This window comes from Podarcis vaucheri (genome assembly GCF_965113315.1).
Source record: "Podarcis vaucheri genome assembly, chromosome: 2".
NCBI classification, from domain to species: Eukaryota; Metazoa; Chordata; class Lepidosauria; order Squamata; family Lacertidae; genus Podarcis; species Podarcis vaucheri.
Genome location: NC_138760.1, coordinates 27,903,847 through 27,925,149, shown reverse-complemented (window position 1 = coordinate 27,925,149; position 21,303 = coordinate 27,903,847). Strand labels below are relative to the sequence as shown.

The 21,303-nt window shown below is 42.0% G+C and overlaps 1 protein-coding gene across 5 annotated transcripts in view; it reads right to left on the bottom strand.

Moving 5' to 3' along the window:
* CEP112 (centrosomal protein 112) overlaps positions 1-21,303 on the bottom strand; it is a 224,621-nt gene that overhangs the window by 54,992 nt on the left and 148,326 nt on the right. For all 5 annotated transcript variants that reach the window (XR_014216733.1, XM_082212425.1, XM_082212423.1 and 2 more), the window contains one exon: positions 18,160-18,390. Coding sequence is in view for 4 of the 5 variants with exons in the window: in XM_082212425.1 (XP_082068551.1) it covers positions 18,160-18,390 (231 nt within the window). In the remaining variant the exon portion in view is untranslated. The remainder of the gene's footprint in view (positions 1-18,159; positions 18,391-21,303) is intronic.

Genomic DNA, 21,303 nt, shown 5'->3' with positions numbered 1-21,303 from the left:
AGCAGTGAAAAGAACTGACTCTGTGGCTAAAGCTATGAGCTCAACTTTAGAGCTCAATTCTGCAGCTGTGAGTCAGAATTAACTTCTCTCTGAACTAAATATAAAAAAGAAAATAACTTAGCCTGTGCCAGCAATGAACTCCTCTGATGCCAAAAGAACACTGTGCAGGTACTGCAGACCACCCACAGGTGATCAAGGGCAGAGCTAGGGCCCAAAGAGTCTCTTCAACACTGGGCAGAGTAAAACTGGGTCATGTATATACAAAGACTCTATGCATTTTTTCAATTATTTTTGTGTGTGTGGAGCAGTGAAAAAGATGTACAGCTTGCAGTTGCTGTGGGACTAGCTCTATACAGAAATTATAGAAATCTAACAGTGGAGGAGGAGTGTTGCTTTGAGGACTGAAGCCTAGTGGCTTTGACAGAATAAGAATACCCCGCCCATCTGGCTGGATTGCCCCAGCCACTCCAACAAATATAAAAACACAATAATACTCCCCCCAGTCCTTCTAGTTTTCAAAAATATATACGTAAAACTGACCAAATTAGACTGCAAGCAGTGTAGGGGGTGAAATGGATGGAGTCATTTTTGTTATACAGTGATACTCCGGAAGACCATTTGACTTCCAAAACGTTCGACAACTGAGGCGCAAAGGGCGGTCTGCGAAGTCAATGGAGAAAATTGGAAGAAATGGCAGTGGAAGCCATTTGACTTCCAAGGTGCCTTCGAAAACGGAAGCATTTACTTCTGGGTTTTCAGCGTTTGAAAACCAGAACGTTCGGCTTCCGAAAACCGAGGTACCACTGCACTTATATCACCCTCTTAAGTGTTCCCAATGATCACCAACCCCATCCACAAGCAGTTTAGCTTCAAGAATGGTGCAACACCAAACCCTTCTAGACACCCACAGCATCCATGCTCATGTAAGGTTTGCTACCCATGACAGTAAGCATTCACTGAGAAAACACTGGGGGGAAACACACATAAACTCCACCCCAAACCAGTTTGACCAGAGAGAATGGCAGTACAGATGCCATTACAATGCAAAGGCAGTAATGATCATTCAACACAACACTGCCACCAAATTTGTGGAAACTAGCATCTGTTCTGTACGCTGCCTAGAAAGATAAAGGGTAGGGAGCTCTTGAGTGCTGCTAAAACTATTTTTGTTTGGTTTCTCTCCTCATCTCTATTATTTTTATATCTGGCTTCTGGATGTTGGTTGTTTTGCTTGGGGTTTTTTTCTTAGTCTGTATTGTAACATGGATTGTATATTGTTGCAATTGGTGTTACAAGCTGTCTTGCAGGCCCCATGAGGGCATGATATATTGTTGCATGTAAATAAATACCCCAGGCTCAAGCCTGGGCGCTCAAAGGCAGAAGTGTGTAAACAGGAATACATTTTGAGGGCCTTCTTATATAGGGGAAAGCTATGGTGTCATCAAATGAAAAAATTATTTGTCTGATGAGGCCACTCTGGAATTACACACATGGCATTCTGATCAGACAAGCAATTCTCTGCAGCGTCCAGCTAACAGAAAACCAGTCCTGTGACTGTGCAGTAGAAGCCTACTGTGTATAGCACTAATTGGCTAGTATCTGTAACAATCCCCAATCCCCAGAGCAGTTTTAGAACTTTGTAGAACTCACAAAAAGAAGTGATACTCAGCTGAATGTGTACCTCCTGCCATGGAAGACAAAACTCCTGTTTTAGTATTTTGTTTGTATGCAACTTACTCTGACTAACATTGTGTACATTCTGAATGAAATAATTTGCCAAAGTTATTCAATTCTGCAAACTCTGCTAGCAAACAAATTTGCATTATCTCCCCATGAATCATTTCAGTTTGACTAGTGATGGGGAGGGACAGCAGCTATGCAGGGTAAGCCCCACCCAAGACTACTGGAAAACTTTGCTCCCCCTTTAGCATTGTCGTTTTACCACAAGAATTGCCTGAATTTCTTCAGCATATCTTTGCAACCACATGGGCTAGAAACTTGTTTTTTTTTTTAATGAAAGCAGATATGCAATTCTGCATTCTGTGCATTTTCTGCACTGTTTTATACCTATTATTTGGCCTATACACCAAAAGCATTTTGGTATGCAACCAAAAAGCTACTTATGCATTAAATGGTAACTATAGTTTTGACATACGGTATATGCTATTTCCCGGGACGCGGATGGCGTTGTGGGTAAAACCTCAGTGCCTAGGACTTGCCGATCGTATGGTTGGCGGTTCGAATCCCTGCGGTGGGGTGAGCTCCTGTCGTTCGGTCCCAGCTCCTGCCCACCTAGCAGTTAAAAAGCACTTTTAAGTGCAAGTAGATAAATAGGTATCTACTAGCGGGAAGGTAAACGGCGTTTCCGTGTGCTGCGCTGGTGCTGGCTCGCCAGCTGCAGCTTCGTCACGCTGGCCACGTGACCCGGAAGTGTCTTCGGACGGCGCCGGCTCACGGCCTCTAGAGCGAGATGAGCACGCAACCCTAGAGTCGGACACGGCTGGCCCGTACGGGCAGGGGTACCTTTACCTTTATATGCTATTTCAGAACCAAGAATGAGAAGGAAAGATAAGTCCGCTGGAAAGCCAAGGAGTGTTCATTGTGTTCCAACTCATTTCTTATTAGAGGGACCCACAGAGCCCAATAGTCTCTACGACCAGTTTCATGGTGCCTTATGAAACTGCTATTTTACATCTGGCTGAACTTGTTGAGAAAATGAAATTGTGTAAGTCATGGTGAAACTAGATCCTATCCGATCCTACTTTTTGTTTTTAAATAGTCAAATCCCCTTATATTTTAAACCTTGTTTCTGAAAGATTTCCCTTTTATCCAATTAAAGGTAAAGGTAAAGGGACCCCTGACCATTAGGTCCAGTCGTGGCCGACTCTGGGGTTGCGGTGCTCATCTTGCTTTATTGGCCGAGGGAGCCGGCGTACAGCTTCCAGGTCATGTGGCCAGCATGACTAAGCCGCTTCTGGCGAACCAGAGCAGCGCACGGAAACGCCGTTTATCTTCCCGCAGGAGCGGTACCTATTTATCTTACTTGCACTTTGACGTGCTTTCGAACTGCTAGGTTGGCAGGAGCAGGGACCGAGCAACGGGAGCTCACCCCGTTGCGGGGATTCGAACCGCTGACCTTCTGATTGGCAAGTCCTAGGCTCTGTGGTTTAACCCACAGCGCCACCTGCGTCCCTATTTTTATCCAATTAGGCTCTGGTAATACCCATGCTTCCTTGGAAGAACATTCTATTGACATCAATAAGGTCTGAACATTTTAAAATCAAGTTCCATGAGTTAAATACAGGGGCAAGTGTTTAAGCAGGGGTGCCAGTGTTGTGGGGAGATGTGTAATTGATGCACTTGTCGTTCTACCAGTGATGAAAAGCTGCTACAGGTATGCAGTTCGTTTATATGTCAGCATTCTGTACTAATTATATCCATATTGTAAGCTGCACCATGTTCAGCCAAAGCCTGAATGATAACAGTTAGCTGGAATTAGATCAAAAGGATGTACAGTGCTATCTTTTAAGGCCTTCATACTGTGCTAATGAAGGCTGTATTATCTGCTTTCTTTTCAGTAATATCTTAACAGATACACTACAATTTAACACCAGCTCTACTCTTCAGAAAACACACTACTTGCTGGTAAAACCATGTTAAACTTCCTTAAGCGGATCAAAAGTGATGATTAACAGATATTTGTCTTGTAAAGAGAACTTTTGAAGCATTCCTTTCCTCTTGTCTGACTCACTCAGCAGAGCTGTGGGCCAGTGTTTGTGACACTACAAACAATTGCTTATACAGTGATCAGTTCTGACATGATAAACACTGGGTTGTGGTTTCCCTGAATGAATGAGCTCTGCAGCTGGCTGCTGCCTAAGTGAAAGTTTTCATTCCTAAATACCTTGATGAGCAGCCACGAGGAGAACGGAAATGACAAATGGGTTTGGTTTTGGCAAAAACATAATGGCTCATAGTTTGCAAGAGCAGCTGTCTCTCTAAAGTATTATAGCTCTGAAGTCCACATAGGCATCAAATCTCTGTGTTTATGATTATGTCCTTAGCTCACCCTGTATTGCCCAGTTACTGTGGGGCATATGGCATGCTATTATCTCATGTGTTTTGAAGGAGAGGCAAGCACTGTTCCTTACCTAAGTGTTATCAATAGCCAATAAGTATTGATTGACGGAAGCCATAAGTTATTTAAAACAAGCACAATGTCTGAAGCAACAGGAAACATGAGCAACTGAGTTTCCCAATTCTCATTTAACATAAAAGCCATTGCTAAAACAAATCTTTAATAAATATTTCTAGTTGCGACTCACTGATAAATGAATCACCTTTGCAATCCATTGAAACTTTGGAAAGCAGTTTGGCAAAGCATCTAGAAAGGTAGCCTCAGGTACAAGTCCAACCAGAGGTATGCACTGACATCAATCTAGAAGATGTCACAAGAATATCAGCAGGCATCTCACACAGTAATGAAAAGGTACCACTGTTCTCCCTTCCTGTCCTGGTACTATTCAACCTCAGGCAGAGAAATCAAGGGAAGGAAAATATTGGGCTGACCGACACATAATGCTGAAATGCTTGCACACCTCTCCTCCTTCTTCATGGCTGGCAGAAGAACTTCTGAAACATTTCATTTCATTTTTTGATGAACCCTGGCAAATATGAACCAGAGATTTTGGTTTAAAAGGCTCTCAAGTGAGCAAACAAGCCCACTTCAAACCATAAGGTAGGCTTGTTTAACTCACCAGAATGCACTTTAGTCAATGATTTCTGGTCCATACACAATGACAAGGGGGAAAACAACCGAGAAGGCACTGAAAGAAAAAATGGAGGCCTTAAGGTGTACAGGAAAAGGTTTGTTTGGCCCAGCACGTTTCAGAGCAAATCTTATCCAGATGCACTTGTGAATAACAGCTCTCAACCTGGTCCATAAACCACTCTTGTCTGCACTCACCAACATCCAAATAAGGGCAGTCAACATGACGACAAAATACCCATGAATCGGGGGGGCAGCACTAGATCAAGGTCTCTACTGATGAAGCCCTCTCTCATACTTGATTTGATAGAGATGTATGTATCTAGTGTCCACATGTTAGGAGGCTGTCAGCGGCTCCTGGATGGTGGCCCAGGAAAGTATAAAGACAAGGGAAGGATTCTTACCATCCTATTTTAATTATTATTCAGTAATTATAGACAGAGGCTATAGAACACAGCCTCTTGGATAATGGCCTTGCCCTAGTGAATCTCCACCCCCTGTCTCTCCCACTTCCTCATTCGTCACTTCGAAGGGTGGTGCTACGTGCCCTGTGTCTTTGAGCTCTTTGCTCTTCTACTTTCAAGGCTCACCAGGTTCTCTCTCTCTCTCTCTCTCTCTCTCTCTCTCTCTCTCTCTGTGTGTGTGTGTCCCCTGGAATGCTTTCTAATGACATGTCAGCCAGGTGTTGCTCTGACTCTCCTATGATTTCCCAACCTTTACCTTCATCTGCCTCTGAGCTGCTACCTTCCTCAAACCCCTGTTGTAAATCTATACTGTGTTTCTCTTCCTCTTCCCTGGAAGGTTCAGAAGGGGGAGGCGGTCTCCGACCTGGTCACAGTGATCCATGCGACAGTCACCTCCAGGCTTGACTAGTGTAATTCGCTCTATGCGGGGCTGCCCTTGAAGCTGTCCCAGAAACTCCAGCAGGTGCAGAATGCAGCAGCGAGGCTCCTCATGGGGTCTCTGCCATGGGAGCATATTCACCCAGTGCTTCTCCAGCTGGACTGGCTCCCAGTGGAGTACAGGGTCAGATTTAAGGTGCTGGTTTTGACCTTTAAAGCCCTTCACGGCCTAGGACACTCGTATCTACGGGACCGCCTCTCCCGGTATGCCCCACGGAGAGCCTCAAGGTCCATAAATAGCAACACCCTAGTGGTCCTGGGCCCTAAGGAAGTTAGATTAGCTTCAACCAGAGCCAGGGCCTTTTCAACACTGGCTCCGGCCTGGTGGAACGCTCTGCCTCATGAGACCAGGGCCCTGCAGGATCTGATTTCTTTCCACAGGGCCTGTAAGATAGAGTTGTTCTGCCTGGCCTTTGGCTTGGAGCCAATTTGATTCCCTCCCCCTCCCTCTTTTTTCTTTTTCCTTTCTCCTCCTGTGATGAGGCTGCATTTTAATATTTTAATGTTTCAATATTTTAATGTTGTATTTTAATCTTGTTTTTAGTTGTATTCATTTAATTTGTTTTTATTATTGCTTGTTAGCCACCCTGAGCCCGGCCTTGGCTGGGGAGGGCGGGGTATAAATAATAATAATAATAATAATAATAACAATAATAATAATAATAATAATAATAATTATTATTATTATTCCTCCTCTGCCCAGTCCCTGACACCACATCAGTGGAGCACAGCAGTGGCAACCAGAACACCCAAGCAGACTGATTCAGCAACTGACCTAAAACCTAAATGTCTGTCTGTCTGTCTGTCTGTCTGTCTGTCTGTGTCTCCCCTCCTTTCCTTGTTATCCTTGTCCCTCTCTATCCATTCTTCCTTTATTGTCTTCTTCATTGCCCACTTCTAGACCGTAAGCTCTTTGAGGTGGAGGCCTCTCTTTTGGGCTTCAGTGGTATTCTATACATTGTAAACTGTACCAAGTATTTTATACATGGATGGTACCAGCTGTAAAAATGGTGTCTGGGAGGAATTTTGCCGACTCGGCAAAATGTCAGGGAAAACCCGGATGTATGGCAACGTGATGGGGAAAAACAGTGGAAACAGTTCAAAAACACTATTTTGGGGGTAGGTTTCCCCAAATTTGGGTCTGCTCCCCCCAAAAGCTAAACAACTGGTGGGTTTCTTAAAAAGTTCAATAATTCTGCAGGTGTCAGGAATTTTACTTTTTGAAATATGGCAACCCCATACTGCCCACTAGTTGCCAAAATCCATGTTCCTGAGTTGTCCCTATTACTTGGACTGCATTCAACACTATCTGACCGCCAGTGCATGGGCTGATGTGCCAGTGAGAGGGCAAGAATAATGGAAGCTTGTGCAACTGGTTGTGTATTAGGCCTGCAATAATATATTGTGCAGCTAGCCAGAAGAACCAAGCTGGCTTCCTACATCTTCTTTATGCAAGCCATTCCACTAGCATTGCTAGTACACCTGTAAGGGACTTTAACTTAGTATTACATGTCTCACATTTTAACCCTTATTTTAAGGATAAGTAAACATGAAGTCATAACTTTTTAATGATGAACAGGTTGATTTTCTAGAACCTCAGTAAGTTCTCATGGATGTGATGACTCAATTGCTCCACAAAAATGGACTGAAGACTAATACAAAAGGCAGGATCTGTAGTTTAGTTATCAAGTTTCTAAATGGGACGATTTTTCACAAGCAAATGTAGCACTCAGTAAAATAATAAAGAATTAATAACTCGGTCACATTTTCAGAAATGATCTAATCCCCCACCCCACCCCCAAATACCTCTGGCCTCTTTCCTTATGGAGTTTATATGTGAATGGCTTCCTTAAATTCCAGTAAGCACATTCTGAGTATGTTTTCCACAATGCATTTTTCAAAGAACAGGCTTCAGCCAGTTAAACAATGAAATAAAATTTAACAATATTTTTAAAAGCACAATTGTAAGGCAATCATTCTATATGAGTTAATATTCTCTAATTAGCTGAGTAAAAATATAAGCATACTTTTAAAAGACAGGGAGGGAACTACAGAAGGAAGACTTGCTCCAGGGAAGAAGCAACAGTTCTCTGATGTATAGCAAAGAACTGCACATCAAAGGGCTAATGTAAATGGGTCCATATTCTAAAAATAATAATTAAAAAACTTCCTTACAAAAGTCTCCTATACGAAAAAGGGGGGGAGAGCACTGAATAGTTTTGACTCATGTCAAGAAAATTACTCCAAGAATGGCTAATTCTACCATATATCCTAAAAAGGATCAGAGATAAGACATGGTCTCAAAAGATAGCATGTAACTACTCTACTAAAACATCTGCCCTGGCCGCTCATACACTGCCAGGGCAGGTTCAAGGTTCTTCTTGTACAAAGTCCTGAAAAACTTGAGCCCTTAAGGACTGCCCGAGCCCTTACATCGCTGAGATCATTCAGAGGTGAGGTTTTAATTGTCCCGCGTGTTACAGAGGCCTAGCTGGCCTCAGGCATTTAGTACTGCCAGCCCCATTCTGCGGAATACTCTTCTAGCAGAGATTTGGCAGGCATCCTTGCTTTGACTTTCAACTGTCTCTTGAAGACCTTTTCATGCCAGCAGGCCTTTGCAGCTCTTTATTTCTGATTAGCCGGTCACCTTATTTTTATTTTTTAATGGTATTTCACCCCGCCCTGGCATTTTATGAATCGGCAGTTTAGAAATACTTTTGCAAATATGTAAGTCCTGTTGCTATCAAAGTCAATAGCAAAATTCCCAAATTTTAATGCTATCCTGGATATGGGAAGGACAGGTCTTCCCCCATGATGACAATCAGCTGATGGTCAATGCTCAGAAAGCAGTGCTCACCCTTTTCGCTAGTGGATCATGTGATGCCATTGTGATGGAAGGTGATGATAGGGCAGCCTCACCCATCTGTCAAACTTGGCCCACAGGTATGTGTATGGAGAGGTTTTGGCATACTGGACCAATGGTGTATTCCCTACCCCTATTTGAGCCAATCTGCTCAGTCTCCAAACTGCTGATGTTCTGCATGCACCCAGACATAGGTTCATTCTGAGACAGGGGAGAAGTAACAAGAAAATGAATAAAGGCAAACCGTTTTGTAGAAGCCTACGGAAGAGCTTCTTTTGAAGTTGAAACTGTGAATTAATTGCAAACCAAACTGCAAAGATGCTAATGGTTAAGAAGAAATCAGTGTGATTAGTGCAAAAAAATAGTGCTGAGTTTTGTGGGAAAGACTTTATGAAATATAAATGTTAACAAAAGGGTGTGTGTGTGTGCTCTAATAATTTAATAAATGCCTTTGATAAGTCATGCAAAATCTCCTGCTGTTTTCTGAAGTACAGCCAAAATCCATGATATGAAGTAATCAATGTTCCTTAGTAAGATTACACTGGATTACTTTAAATAGTTTTAAATAGAACAAAAGCTTCAAAAAAGAAAAATAGTGCAACTTCACAAAGCCAGAAAGCATTACCAAACCAATGACTAATCATATGCAAGTCCAGCAAAAACTCAATTAAAAGTAGAATGGAATGTATTGCTCAATCATGAATGCAATTAAAAACATAAATAAGACTTTTTGGAGACTCTAGTTTTTCAGTATTTCATTGTTTATCTGTACTCAGTTTGCAGCTGTAGGTCAGAATTAACTTCTCCAGACTAAATATCAAAAAGAAAACAGTTTTCAGGATTTGTCTTCCATTCATATATATTACACACACAAAGACACTCCAATTCAATCACTCACTCACACACACACACTCCAATTTATTTCAAATTCACACCAGAATGGCAACAGTTTCACCTAAATCAGATTTTATACAAGTTAAACATCCTTCCTATACTCAAATGTGATTGTAAAAGTACTTTGATCTCTATTTCCAAATATATTTCTCTGTGTAATCCATGACAAAATATAATGTGATTTACTGTATCTCTGTATGACAGCCCAACAGCTGACAGAACTTAGTAATTTAGCATAAGGGGGAAAAAACCTTCTGGCACCAAAATATACAAATTGTAATTGAGGCACTTTAGTATCGTATTACAATGAAACATATGCAGGCTGATCATAAAGACTTCAAAACAATTATAATTCTTTCTCACCCATTTAATGAAGGTGGTTTTTATTCCCTGACATGTTCTGCAGCTGCAAGTCATTTTGGAACACTTTGGGGTTTTTCTTTCCACATTAAAAGACTGTGTAGGCCTAAAAGCATCAAATTACGCAACTCCTGGTTTTGCAGCCATTCCCACCATCCTTAAAATCTTTTACATTTCTCAAGTCAGGGTGAGACAAAGGAAGAAGAAAACGATTTTCTGAAACATGTACTCTAAATCAGGACTGGCCTGACATCAGTCTTCCCTGGCCTTTAGAATCCCTGTGGTCCACCAATTTAAATTTACAAAGGAAAAATGCACACTCAGAACCTCTTCATAGTTCAAGCCATTGCCAACCTGTGTTAACTGATTCTGCATATGCGTTCTTGCATTAACAAGTGTCTTACTGGGTGGATCAGACAAGGTCCGCCTAATCTAGCAAGAATCCCAGGGAAATGGAAGTTGGCTGGAAGCCTGCCACTTTCTTTTCACTTCAATGCTCTGTTGCATAGCTTTGAAGTAAACATCATCGCAGGACAAATCCAACATTCTGGTTAGAACTATTCAATTGCCGAGAAAGGGAATTATTGAGAGAAACAATCCTACATATCCTAGGGTTACCAGACGTCCCCCGATTTGCAAATCTGTCCCCGGACAAATTCCGTCCCCAGAATGTCCCCAGATTTGCAAATCTGTCCCTGGTAAACATGGCAGTGGCAGCCTCAGCAGCCTAGAGCCAGCCTGGTACTTCAGTTGGCTCTGGCTGGCTTCAGGAGCTGCTCGCTGCCGTGGCGCCTGCTATTTTTCCTCTCCGGAAGTCCCCATGTGTCTTGTGTCCAAAACACATCATATGGGGACTTCTGGTGAGGCAAAATGGCGGGCTCCACAGCAGCAAGCAGTTCCTGAAGCCAGCCAGAGCCAACTGCGCTTCCAGGCTGCTCACTGCCGCGGCTGCTGCCACTGCCAAGAGGAAACCGGGGACGTCTGGCGGTACAGATCTCCTGTCCCCTGCCTCCTTTATTTTGACAGACTGGGGGAGACTCAGGAGTCACGGGCGGGCGGCTGTTGCCCAGTTTTTTAAAAAAAACTATGCGCATTTATGTTTCACAGGGTGCGAAAGAAGGGCTTTGCAGCTTACCTGGCATGCCTTGCACCCCTCCTCAGCAACGGCCACCCGTCTGCAACTCCTGAGCCCCCCCCCCCCCGATCTGTCAAAACAAAGGGAGAAGGGGGCAGGAGTTTGGGGAAGGCTCAGGAGTCACAGCGGGCGGCGCGCCGTTGCCCAGTTTTTTAAAAAACTCTGCACATTTATGTTTCACAGGGTGTGAAAGAAGGGCTTTGCACCTTTATACAATATGCATGTGTGCTTAGGCCCAGGGTCCTTTGCTTCACCATCCCTACTACTGACTCCCTGTTGCTACTCAGTTAAAAAAAAAAAGTGTCCCCGGATTCATTAAAAAAAATCTGGTAACCATAACATATCCAGCCAAAGAAGGCAGAACGAGTACAAGTAAAAACAAAGAACATTCCTCAAAGCGAGCGGCATTTTGGACGAAACATGCAAGCCGAGCTGACTTGAAGAGCGTTGCGGTAACCTAACTGGTTTATAATGGCCAGAGATTTTGTAGATGTCAAATGCAAGATCTACGGTTCCTAATGCATATACGACTACATGGCTTTCAAATACTGGATTTTGCAAACAAACACAAATATGCTAAGCTGCAGGATGTAATGAACCCAGGTAAGTTAGCATTTGTATGCTGATGTAGTGTGCTTTTCAATGAAGCAAGGACGGCATGTTAAATAATAGATGCTTGGGGCTACGCAAAGAAAAAACAAAACACAAACAATGGATAAGGATATTTTGGAAAAGCCGACAACTTGCTGCTTTGTCTCAGGAGAATCTTACCAAGACAGGTATTTACAGATATTTCTAGGAAAGAAAGAAAAAGTTGTGGCAACATGGAGGTGGACTGTGGGGTGAGAGAGAGAGGGGGGAGTTCCAACATTAAAAGGGTTGTCCCGTACTAAAGAGCTGCTTTAGCTCCCAGCTATAGCTCAGACCCTCCAAGTGTCCCTATTTACAGACGCCATCCCGGTTTCTGATTTAATCCTGGAATGTCCTGCTTTTCCTTTGGACAATTGCATTAAAAAAGTACAAACAAACAAAATAGATAATTAAAGTAAATAATGAAAATGAAATGAAATGAAATGTCAAAATCCAGGCAAATTTCAGATAACAGCAAAACTGAGTACAGTTTCTACACTGCCAACTTCAGACTTAAAATTGGGGGTTGTGAGGTTTTTGTGCTAGAATGCTGTGATTATCATGCAAACCTTATCTGTTTTCAGTGTGTAGACCATAGGTAGGCAAACTAAGGCCCAGGGGCTGAATCTGGCCCAATCACCTTCTAAATCTGGCCCGCGGATGGTCTGGGAATCAGCGTGTTTTTATATTAGTAGAATGTGTCCTTTTATTTAAAATGCATCTCTGTATTATTTGTGGGGCATAGGAATTTGTTCATTATTATTTTTTTCAAAATATAATCTGGCCCCCCACAAGGTCTGAGGGACAGTGGACCGGCCCCCTGCTGAAAAAGTTTGCTGACCCCTGTAGACCTGCCTCTTTTGCAATGGCCACTTTGAAAATTCTCTTACAGAACAATGTGGCAACACAATAAAGGCTTGCACTGATCATTCTTCCAGACCTAGCAGAATAGCATGGCAACAATGATGAGCAGAGATTGTCGACTATCTATATACGGGATTTCACGGGGAGGAAGGCAGAGCTCTGGCAATCTGATCAGGGAAGCTGCTACTCTCATTCTTCACAGCCTGATGATGTCCAGAGTGCAAGAACGTGAGTCAGCATGATATCCATGCCATTTAATCTAGCCTGGCTACCTTCCGCATGCACTAAATGGAGATGCACTTGAAAGCAAGTATACCATTCTTGTCTGTACAGTGGTACCTCGGGGTTACAGACGCTTCAGGTTACAGACGCTTCAGGTTACAGACTCCGCTAACCCAGAAATAGTACCTCAGGTTAAGAACTTTGCTTCAGGATGAGAACAGCAGGAGAACGGCGGCAGCAGGAAGCCCCATTAGCTAAAGTGCCACTTCAGGTTAAGAACAGTTTCAGATTAAGAACGGACCTCCGGAACGAATTAAGTACTTAACCCGAGGTACCACTGTAGAAGTATTAGCAACGGGACAGAAGCAGATGCCATATAGAGTAATGCACGGTTTTAAAAGGTGATTTAGAATTCAGAAACCAATGGAATGAAAAACATCTACTTGCAAATTGTTCAGCAATGAGATATATATGACTTCAACAGCAATACCATGGCTCTAAACTACATAATTTTGGTGCAGTAGCATGCTGCAAACATGCTACTGTGACCAATAATTGTTCTCACTGAATAGAACATCAGTACAGGCAGATTTGACAGCTTCTAGTGTTGTAAGAGACAGAGAGCATCTCCAGAGGGTGAACTGAGTGTGGTATCCTTTTGAAGGTGCATGCACTGTGTGTTTGGGGACAGAAAAAGCACAAGCGTGCGCACACACGCACGGATGCACACACACACACACACACACAAAATATATTATACATATGGTTCAAAATGCACATGGCTCAAAATACAGCTGTTTTATGAGATGTCTGAAGTGTTCCAAGGTTGCTTCCTTAGAGTATTGTTAGCATGTCAACTGATATTTTAGGGTCATTCGTTCCGAATGATTGTTTTCTTTGCCAAGTAAATTCCAAAGACGAATGTTACTAACAGATATATTTCGCCAAAAATCACATCTGCACCTACTTAAAACTACAGCTGATCTCTTTCTTTTACTAATGTCCAGCAAACTCACAAATCCACATGAGCTTTTTTCATTGTATTACACCTGGCTAACTAACGTTTACCCCAAAGGTTCTGTTGACACAACCCGTAACATCTGTCAGACAGAAAAGCAAACTACACATTACACGGCAGCTGTGTGTGTAACAAAGCTCTAACAGCACCTTCTCCACTGTGGGGAGGAGAGAATTGTTCCTGAGAAGGTGCAAGAGGAAAGGAAGTGACCTTTCCACTGTCATTTGCTTTCCATCTGAACCGCCGCCCCACAGCTGCAAAATAGCCAAGGAGATATCAGCAGCAACGTAATGCAAAGTCCTTGCTCCCACCCCACTTCAACAATAATTGTTAGTGCAATCTGAGCTTCAGTAGGACCTACCTCCAGCATATTGATTTGTCAAAACAATATACCGTATTTTTTGCACTATAACACTCACTTTTTTCCTCCTAGAAAGTAAGGGGAAATGTCTGTGCGTGTTATGGAGGAAATGCCTACGGGTGGCATGCCTACGGATTTTCCTCCTCTAAAAACTACGTGCGTGTTATGGTCGGGTGCGTGTTATAGAGCGAAAAATACGGTATATCATAATTTAGTAGAACTAGAATGACTGCCCATCAGATGCCAATATATATATTTGAAGAGAAGAAACAAATTAATTCCATATCTTAATCTAATTGTATTAAATATGTTAAGATATTGCATGACATAAATCTAATAACCAAGCTCATAAAATATTTTTTTGTGTTCTGAAGAAGTCAGACAAAATACAATACCCAGTCTGTATATTTTTTTAAAGTGTAGGATGGTTGATATACATATACATATTTGCTTTTCTAACATTACATGAAATAAAAAGCTGAAAGAAAGATCATAATTCAAATTCAAAGTAACCCCCTCACTCAAACCAGTGACCAATGCAACAAGTGAGATTATGGATATGGAATTATATCCTTTGTTGAGTCCTTTGGGATGACATGAAACTGCACACAATGCAAAGATGTCCATTGATGTTATTGTAACCACAAATTACAGATTAAGGCTGGTATTTGTCTCTCTTTTGAGGTTGCATTCATATATTGCACCAGGCAGCAGTCCACCACAAATGTCTCTTTTTTTCCTCTGACCCCTTCAAATTGTAGTCTTTGCCTTAGTTTTTCCGTTAAGTGCCACTTTCCACATCACATAGCACTATTTTTGTATATTAAGTCGTTGGCTTCTTTCTAGCATCTGGCTATCAACAGTGTTGCCATTACTAAAAAATATCCAATCAAATTATTACACAGTAAGATTGGGTTTCCCCCTTTGGACAGCTCCAATAAAGCCAGTTCTGGACTTTTCTGCAATGTTTTCCCAGTTATTCCAGCTGTTTCATGAAAGAGCTCCTTCCAGAACTTGGGTGCCCTCTCACAGTTCCAACCACACATGGATAAACAAGCTCCCCCCACAGTCTCTCCAACATCTAGGTAAGCAATTTTTGTACTTTTTTTCCTGTTTTAACCGGTGCTAGGTGCCATTTTTGTACTAGTTTCAAATACATTTCTTTCAATCTTGCTGAGGTTGTTTTGTCCAGAAATGATCATTTGCTGTAATACTGTGGTGCAGCAATAAAATTGCTCGCACATTTGCTAAGCTAAGCAGGATCCAGTTTGGTTAATCACTTCCAATCTAATTCCCATACCCGTCTTAAGATACCTTATGTACGGTTACCTGTGATCCTTGTTTTTATGTTTGTTCTTATCCACTATTTATTTCACAGCAGAAGTTCATACCTGGTGGATATTTGGATATTCTGCACTTTTATGAAACATAAAGAAATTTCAATCCTAAACTGGTACAGTGGACGCTCAGGTTGCAAATGTGATCCGTGCAGGATGCACGCTCGCAACCAGCGTCTGTGCACGCGCAGGTTGCGATTCGGCACTTCTGCCTATGCGCAAAGCCTGATTTAGCACTTTTGCACATGCGAGACCCCAGAAACCCGGAGGTAATCCGTTCTGGTAGTAGTAGTAGTAGTTGTTATTATTATTTACTTATAGGCCACCCATCTAACTGGGTTGCCCCAGCCACTCTGGACAGCTTCCAACAGAATATAAAAAAGACAGCAAAACATCAAACATTAAAAACATCCTGATACAGGGCTGCCTTCAGATGTCTTCTAAAAGTTGTGTAGTTCTTTATCTCCTTAGCATTCCACAGGGCGGGTGCCACTATTGAGAAAGCCCTCTGCCTGGTTCTCTGTAACTTCACTTCTCACAGTGAGTGAAATGCCAGAAGGCCCTCAGAGCTGGACCTCAGTGTCCCAGCTGCACAATGAGGGTAGAGACGCTCCTTCAGGTATACAGAGCCAAGGTCATTTAGGGCTTTAAAGGTCAGCACTTTTAAAGTGTCTACTTGTTGTTTGGGCTTAAAAGGATTTAAATTGATCCCTATCCTGCAAATACTAGCAAATACTTATCTTTTTCAGCTGATGCCAGAAATTATTATGGTTGCATTTATTATTATTAAAGTCAGCCATTTTTTAAGAAGTTGACAATATATCACAGCAATGAAGCAATGCAACTTTAATTTGGAGAGAAGTTAACTTTTCCTTTTGCTATGCTTTAAATATATAAAGATCAAAGAAAAGAAAAGAACTGAGATTCAAATTCAACTTTTAAGCAAAAATGACAATGTCTTCATGAGTTAATATTAATCCTTTAATTATGAATTTCAAAGGTTTAAATACTTTCTCTGACCTTGGCTTTAAATAATTATGCCAAGTGCAGCTTTCTTTAAATTCAAAAAAGATTCTGAATTGTTGATCACAGCCTTTAATGGTTTCAGGCTGGCAGATTTCCAACATAATCCTTAGAATGCTGTTTAAAATTATAGACCAAGAACCTGATGCAGGTAAATGAAATGTCAGTTTCACAAAGGCTGTTCCAACTCTATATGCAAATTGCCCCATTTGGTTGCTACATTTCATCTTGTAATAAATTGCAGATTGTGTTTTAATATACGCTAAAACATTTAAACACCTGAATGTTGACCAATGGAGATAAGCATTTTGAGAAGTTTCAACGCAGTTTTAACACTGAGCCACAAAAAATGTATCATTTTTATTAGGGCCATAAATATCAGGGATTCAAGATAAAGTCAAAGCAGCACCAGAGAATCTGCCACAGCAGTGGCCAATGCCCTCACTCCCAAAATAATAAAGTAAAATCAAAACAAATGAGATCAAAATGTCAAGTTCAATAGGCTTTCTTAATTTACATTAAGAATTCTGTGCAATTTAAAGTGCTCAAAATGACCGTGTTCATATGGTGAGATGTTGGGCATTATAATAATGTATATAATGTGTATACTGCAGGCATACACATATATATCTGTCCACAATGCTGGAACTTAGTTTTAGGGAACCCCTGGGTATGACTCTGTCAGGGAACTGCCATCAGAACAGGGGCGGGAAACAGAGGGGAAGTTGTGTTACAGGGAGCCTCCGAAAATCATGCGAAGCAGTTCCTCTTCCGGTGATGAGGAAAACCCCACCTCCAGTGGGGAAGAGGTGAAAGGACCGGAGGATGCTGGTAGGAGCCTCAGCACCACTTCTGGCAAAGCCGGCCAGGAGGGAAGCATACCCCTTCCATCGCCCACCCTGCACAGAAGTCTAAAGCCCAAAGAGGGAAGGAAAAGGCTGGGCATAAAGAGACTTTTCTGCTGGGGGAGGTGCAGGAAACAGGCACTCCCGGATTCTGCTAGTGATTGAGGCAAGACATGAACTTTGGGGTTTTGCACTGTAAATAGTTTGCACCTAAATAAAACCTGTAAAAGACAGGTCAGAGTCCTGCCTGGTTACTTGTGAGCAGCCACCCTTGCCATCTGACAGACTCCCTCAGCAGGATCCCCCTTATTACAAATACATTCACTTTGCTGAAGTCACCACCTATTGAAGGCGATGTTTCTCTATTGCTGTTCACCATAGTGCAGGGTTTTTCAACCAGTGTGCCGTGGCACCCTAGGGTGCTTTAAATGATGGTCAGGGGTGCCACAATCAACACTGGCCTCTATCCCTCTTTCCTTCTCTTCCTCCTCTGATGTCCTCTTGTGTCTCTGTCTCCATCAGGCCACTAAGGCTGGGGGCATCCTCTTCCCAGACCCCTGGTGGGGTTGCATGAAGAGACACCTCTCTTTGGGGTGGGGTGGGTGGCTTAGAGACCTGGGGCAGCTGCCCGGAGGATTCCCAAGAAGAGGGGGGAGGAGAGGAGCCTGAGGGGAAACTCCACAAGGGAGGGTGTTTGAAAAGGGGTGGCTCTGCAGGCAAGGGGTGACATAACTGGATTTCTGAGGCTCAGAGCACGTTTTGCCACAGAGGAGTGGCAGAAAAAATGTAGTTCCAGGCAGCCATGGCCTGAGAAAGGTTGAAAACCTCTGACCTATTCCCTTGTCTACTCCCCTTGGCCACAGCAAGAGAGGGAGGGAGGGAGTTTCACAGTCATTTTCCTGGAAATAGGAAAGTCAGGTACTGTTTTCGTGCTTACCTTTTCGAGCGCCATCTCCATTTCTGTGGCATTAGACTTTTGCAGATCCAGAATCATCTTTTCTGACTCAACCTTCAGCTTGTTCATGGCAGCCTCATGGTCCCGAAGAGTTTTTTGTTTTTCTTCTTCTCTAAGAAGGCTAAGTTCAACTAGCTGCTGTTTTCTCTGTGTATTCACTTGAATGAGCTCTTCTCGCAGTGTGTGGATCTGGGCTTCCATATCAGAGATGATCTTTAAAATAGTAATGATAGTAGAAGTTACTTTTTATGTTTAGTTTTTCTACTAAAAACAAAGACATGAGATGACCATTTTGAGTAGAGAACTACCACATCATAGGTGTGAAAGCATTTCCCTAAATTATTGGGAAGTGAGAGTGTATGAAGGTATGTATATGTGCTGTTAAAATGCATCCAAAGTATAAAATCTGGCACACAACGCAGAGAAGTTTTGTGCTCACATTAAAGCTCCCTATTCAAGACTGTAATCCATAAAGCCGTAGGTTTGCTGCAAGCATAATACTCCATAATATTTCAGGAAATCAGGAAACAAGATTCTCTCACATCCTGATCCATGTATTTCACTAGGGGAAAAGTTGCATTTATTTCAGTGGGACTTATTTCCAAGAAAAAGCATGCTCAAGATTGTAGACTGTGGGCCTACTCTTGAGACAATTGAGGGAAAACTGGAAAATGCTATGCTGAAAATCACGTGCTAGCAAAGAATTCTTATTTGTATAACAACTTATAGCAAATGTTACCAACTCTGAGGCTTCCAAAAACAACAACAGAAGGATCTGTGCCTTTGGATTGCACAAATACTGCATATCATAAACTCATGAACTTGTTTATAAATAGTATCTAGTGACACCTGTTGCTAATTAAAAATAAATTAACGCACATGTACTGAGAAATGGAGAGGGTTTTTTAAAAAAAAAAAATCAGTTGCATTTGTTTATTTACTGTATTTTTCCATGTACAAGACTAGGTTTCCCCCCTAAAAAATAATGTCCAAAAATAGGGGTCGTCTTATACATGGGAGTGTCTTATAGATGGAAAAATACGGTATTTCTTGCCATTCCACTGCATTTGCAGTTAGAAAACAATAAAAACCAAACAGTAAAAAAAGAGAAAGATGCAACAGATAAAAATAAAAAAATTCAGGGACAGTTGCAAAGGTCTATTTAATCCAGCAAGTACAGTGCCTGCAACTGTAGGGTGGGGAGCACTTTAACCTCCCAGAGTAGGGAGCTACAAAAGCTACACACAACCACAGAGAAGGCCCTCTCCCACATACTAACCAGTGACATCTGGACTCAAAAACAAGCCTACCCAGGAGAATTTAGGGCAAGGAAGGCTGCTTTGGGATGAGATTGTGAACTGCTGACTGTGGGTACTGTATTCAAGTCTGAAGAACTTCCAGATGGAGAGTTATAATCATGCACTCACTCGTGTGAATCATCATATCCATCAACACTCAATCAGAAGTAGCTCGTAAAACACACTTGGTTCAATATACATTAAGAGGCAGTGGTGTAGCGTGGGTTGCCAGTGCCCAGGGCCGTGCAGAGGGTGGGAGTGAGGGATAGAAACTGATGGAATATGTGCATTCAACTGCCAAACGGTGTTTGCGTCACCCAGGAAATCACTGCCACAGATATAAGAAGAGTCATTCAATTGCCTGGAGAGGCCACTTCCTGGTTCGCATGGAGAAGCTGTTTTCAACCAAGCCCAGCAATGGAAGCTTACAGCTGTATTGAGGCAGCATTGGGTGCTGAAATTTTGTGCCCCCTAACAATTTTGCACTCGGGACAACTGTCCCCGTGACCCCCTACACTATGCTACTATTAAGAGGTCTCTATATATCTCAAGAAAGACAGGAGTGCCTGGCGTGCTCTGGTCCATGGGGTCACGAAGAGTCGGAAACGACTCAGCAATAACAACAAATATATCTCAAGATTCAATTGATAAAAGAAATGGTTTAGTATGCAATTCACATACATAATTGCAGCTTTTTACCTTCCCTCGCTTACAGAGCTTGGCAATGTGGACTAGAAGGAGCAAACATTATAGCTACGTGGTTACTTGGCAATTGGGGAGTGGGGACCACAAGCACGCATAAATGAGAGATAAACAGCAGCAGCAAATAGCTATCCATTGCAATTAACGTATTTCATAGTGCACAGCACAAATAATCTGAAAAAAAGTTGTTTCACTTTATTAAATCATTTCAGGTATATAAGTTTCTAAATCTTCTGTGGCTTACTTGTCAAAACACTTATCACTTGAGTTGCCATTAAAACAAACAAACAAACAAACAAACAAACAAATGAGTAGAGGTTGACAAGAATCAAGGACAAGAACAACCAACAATCAAGGACAAAATAGCAGGTGCTATTTTTAAATGTGTTGCGTTCAATATGGCAAAATTAAATTTCAATGGAATGTCAACGATTTGTAAGAATAGTCAGTTTTACACAAATATTACGGAGCTACTCAACAACACATTATATTTTGGGGGGAGATCTTAAGGGACTGTAGGGGTTAAAAGTAATGGTAATGGCAGCAGGTTCATATCTGGTTTTGTCCTAATAATAATAATAATAATAATAATAATAATAATAATAATAATTTATTATTTATACCCCGGCCATCTGCCTGGGTTTCCCCAGCCACTCTAGGTGAAGGACGGGTATGAAATCTTATAAACAAAACAGGTGCCAGTGGTGTTATTAAAAAAGCAAAACAGTGAGGAATACTAAAACATCCTTTAAAACAACAACATCTCCCCAAAGTCTGCCCTCCAACTGGGTTTCAATACCCAAAGGGAGATCAGCTAGAAGAAAATCACCTTAGGTGGGAACATACCATGCCCCTCGCTGCACACACCCCTTTATCTTCAAAATTAGATTGAAAACCTGCTGTTTTTCTCTGCACTTGGGGAAGATCCAGTTTTAAGTGTATGGAACTGCTGTAGTCTCATCTAGTTTGACCCATTCAGGTTGTAACTTCTCCCTCAGCACATAATGGCGTTTTCTGGGTTTGGCTAACCTTCTTTCTTTCTTAAATTGCTAAATGTGCCCCCCCTCCCCAAAATCTATAAATTCCACTAAGCTTTGCATAACATATTGTCTAATTATTTCTAACT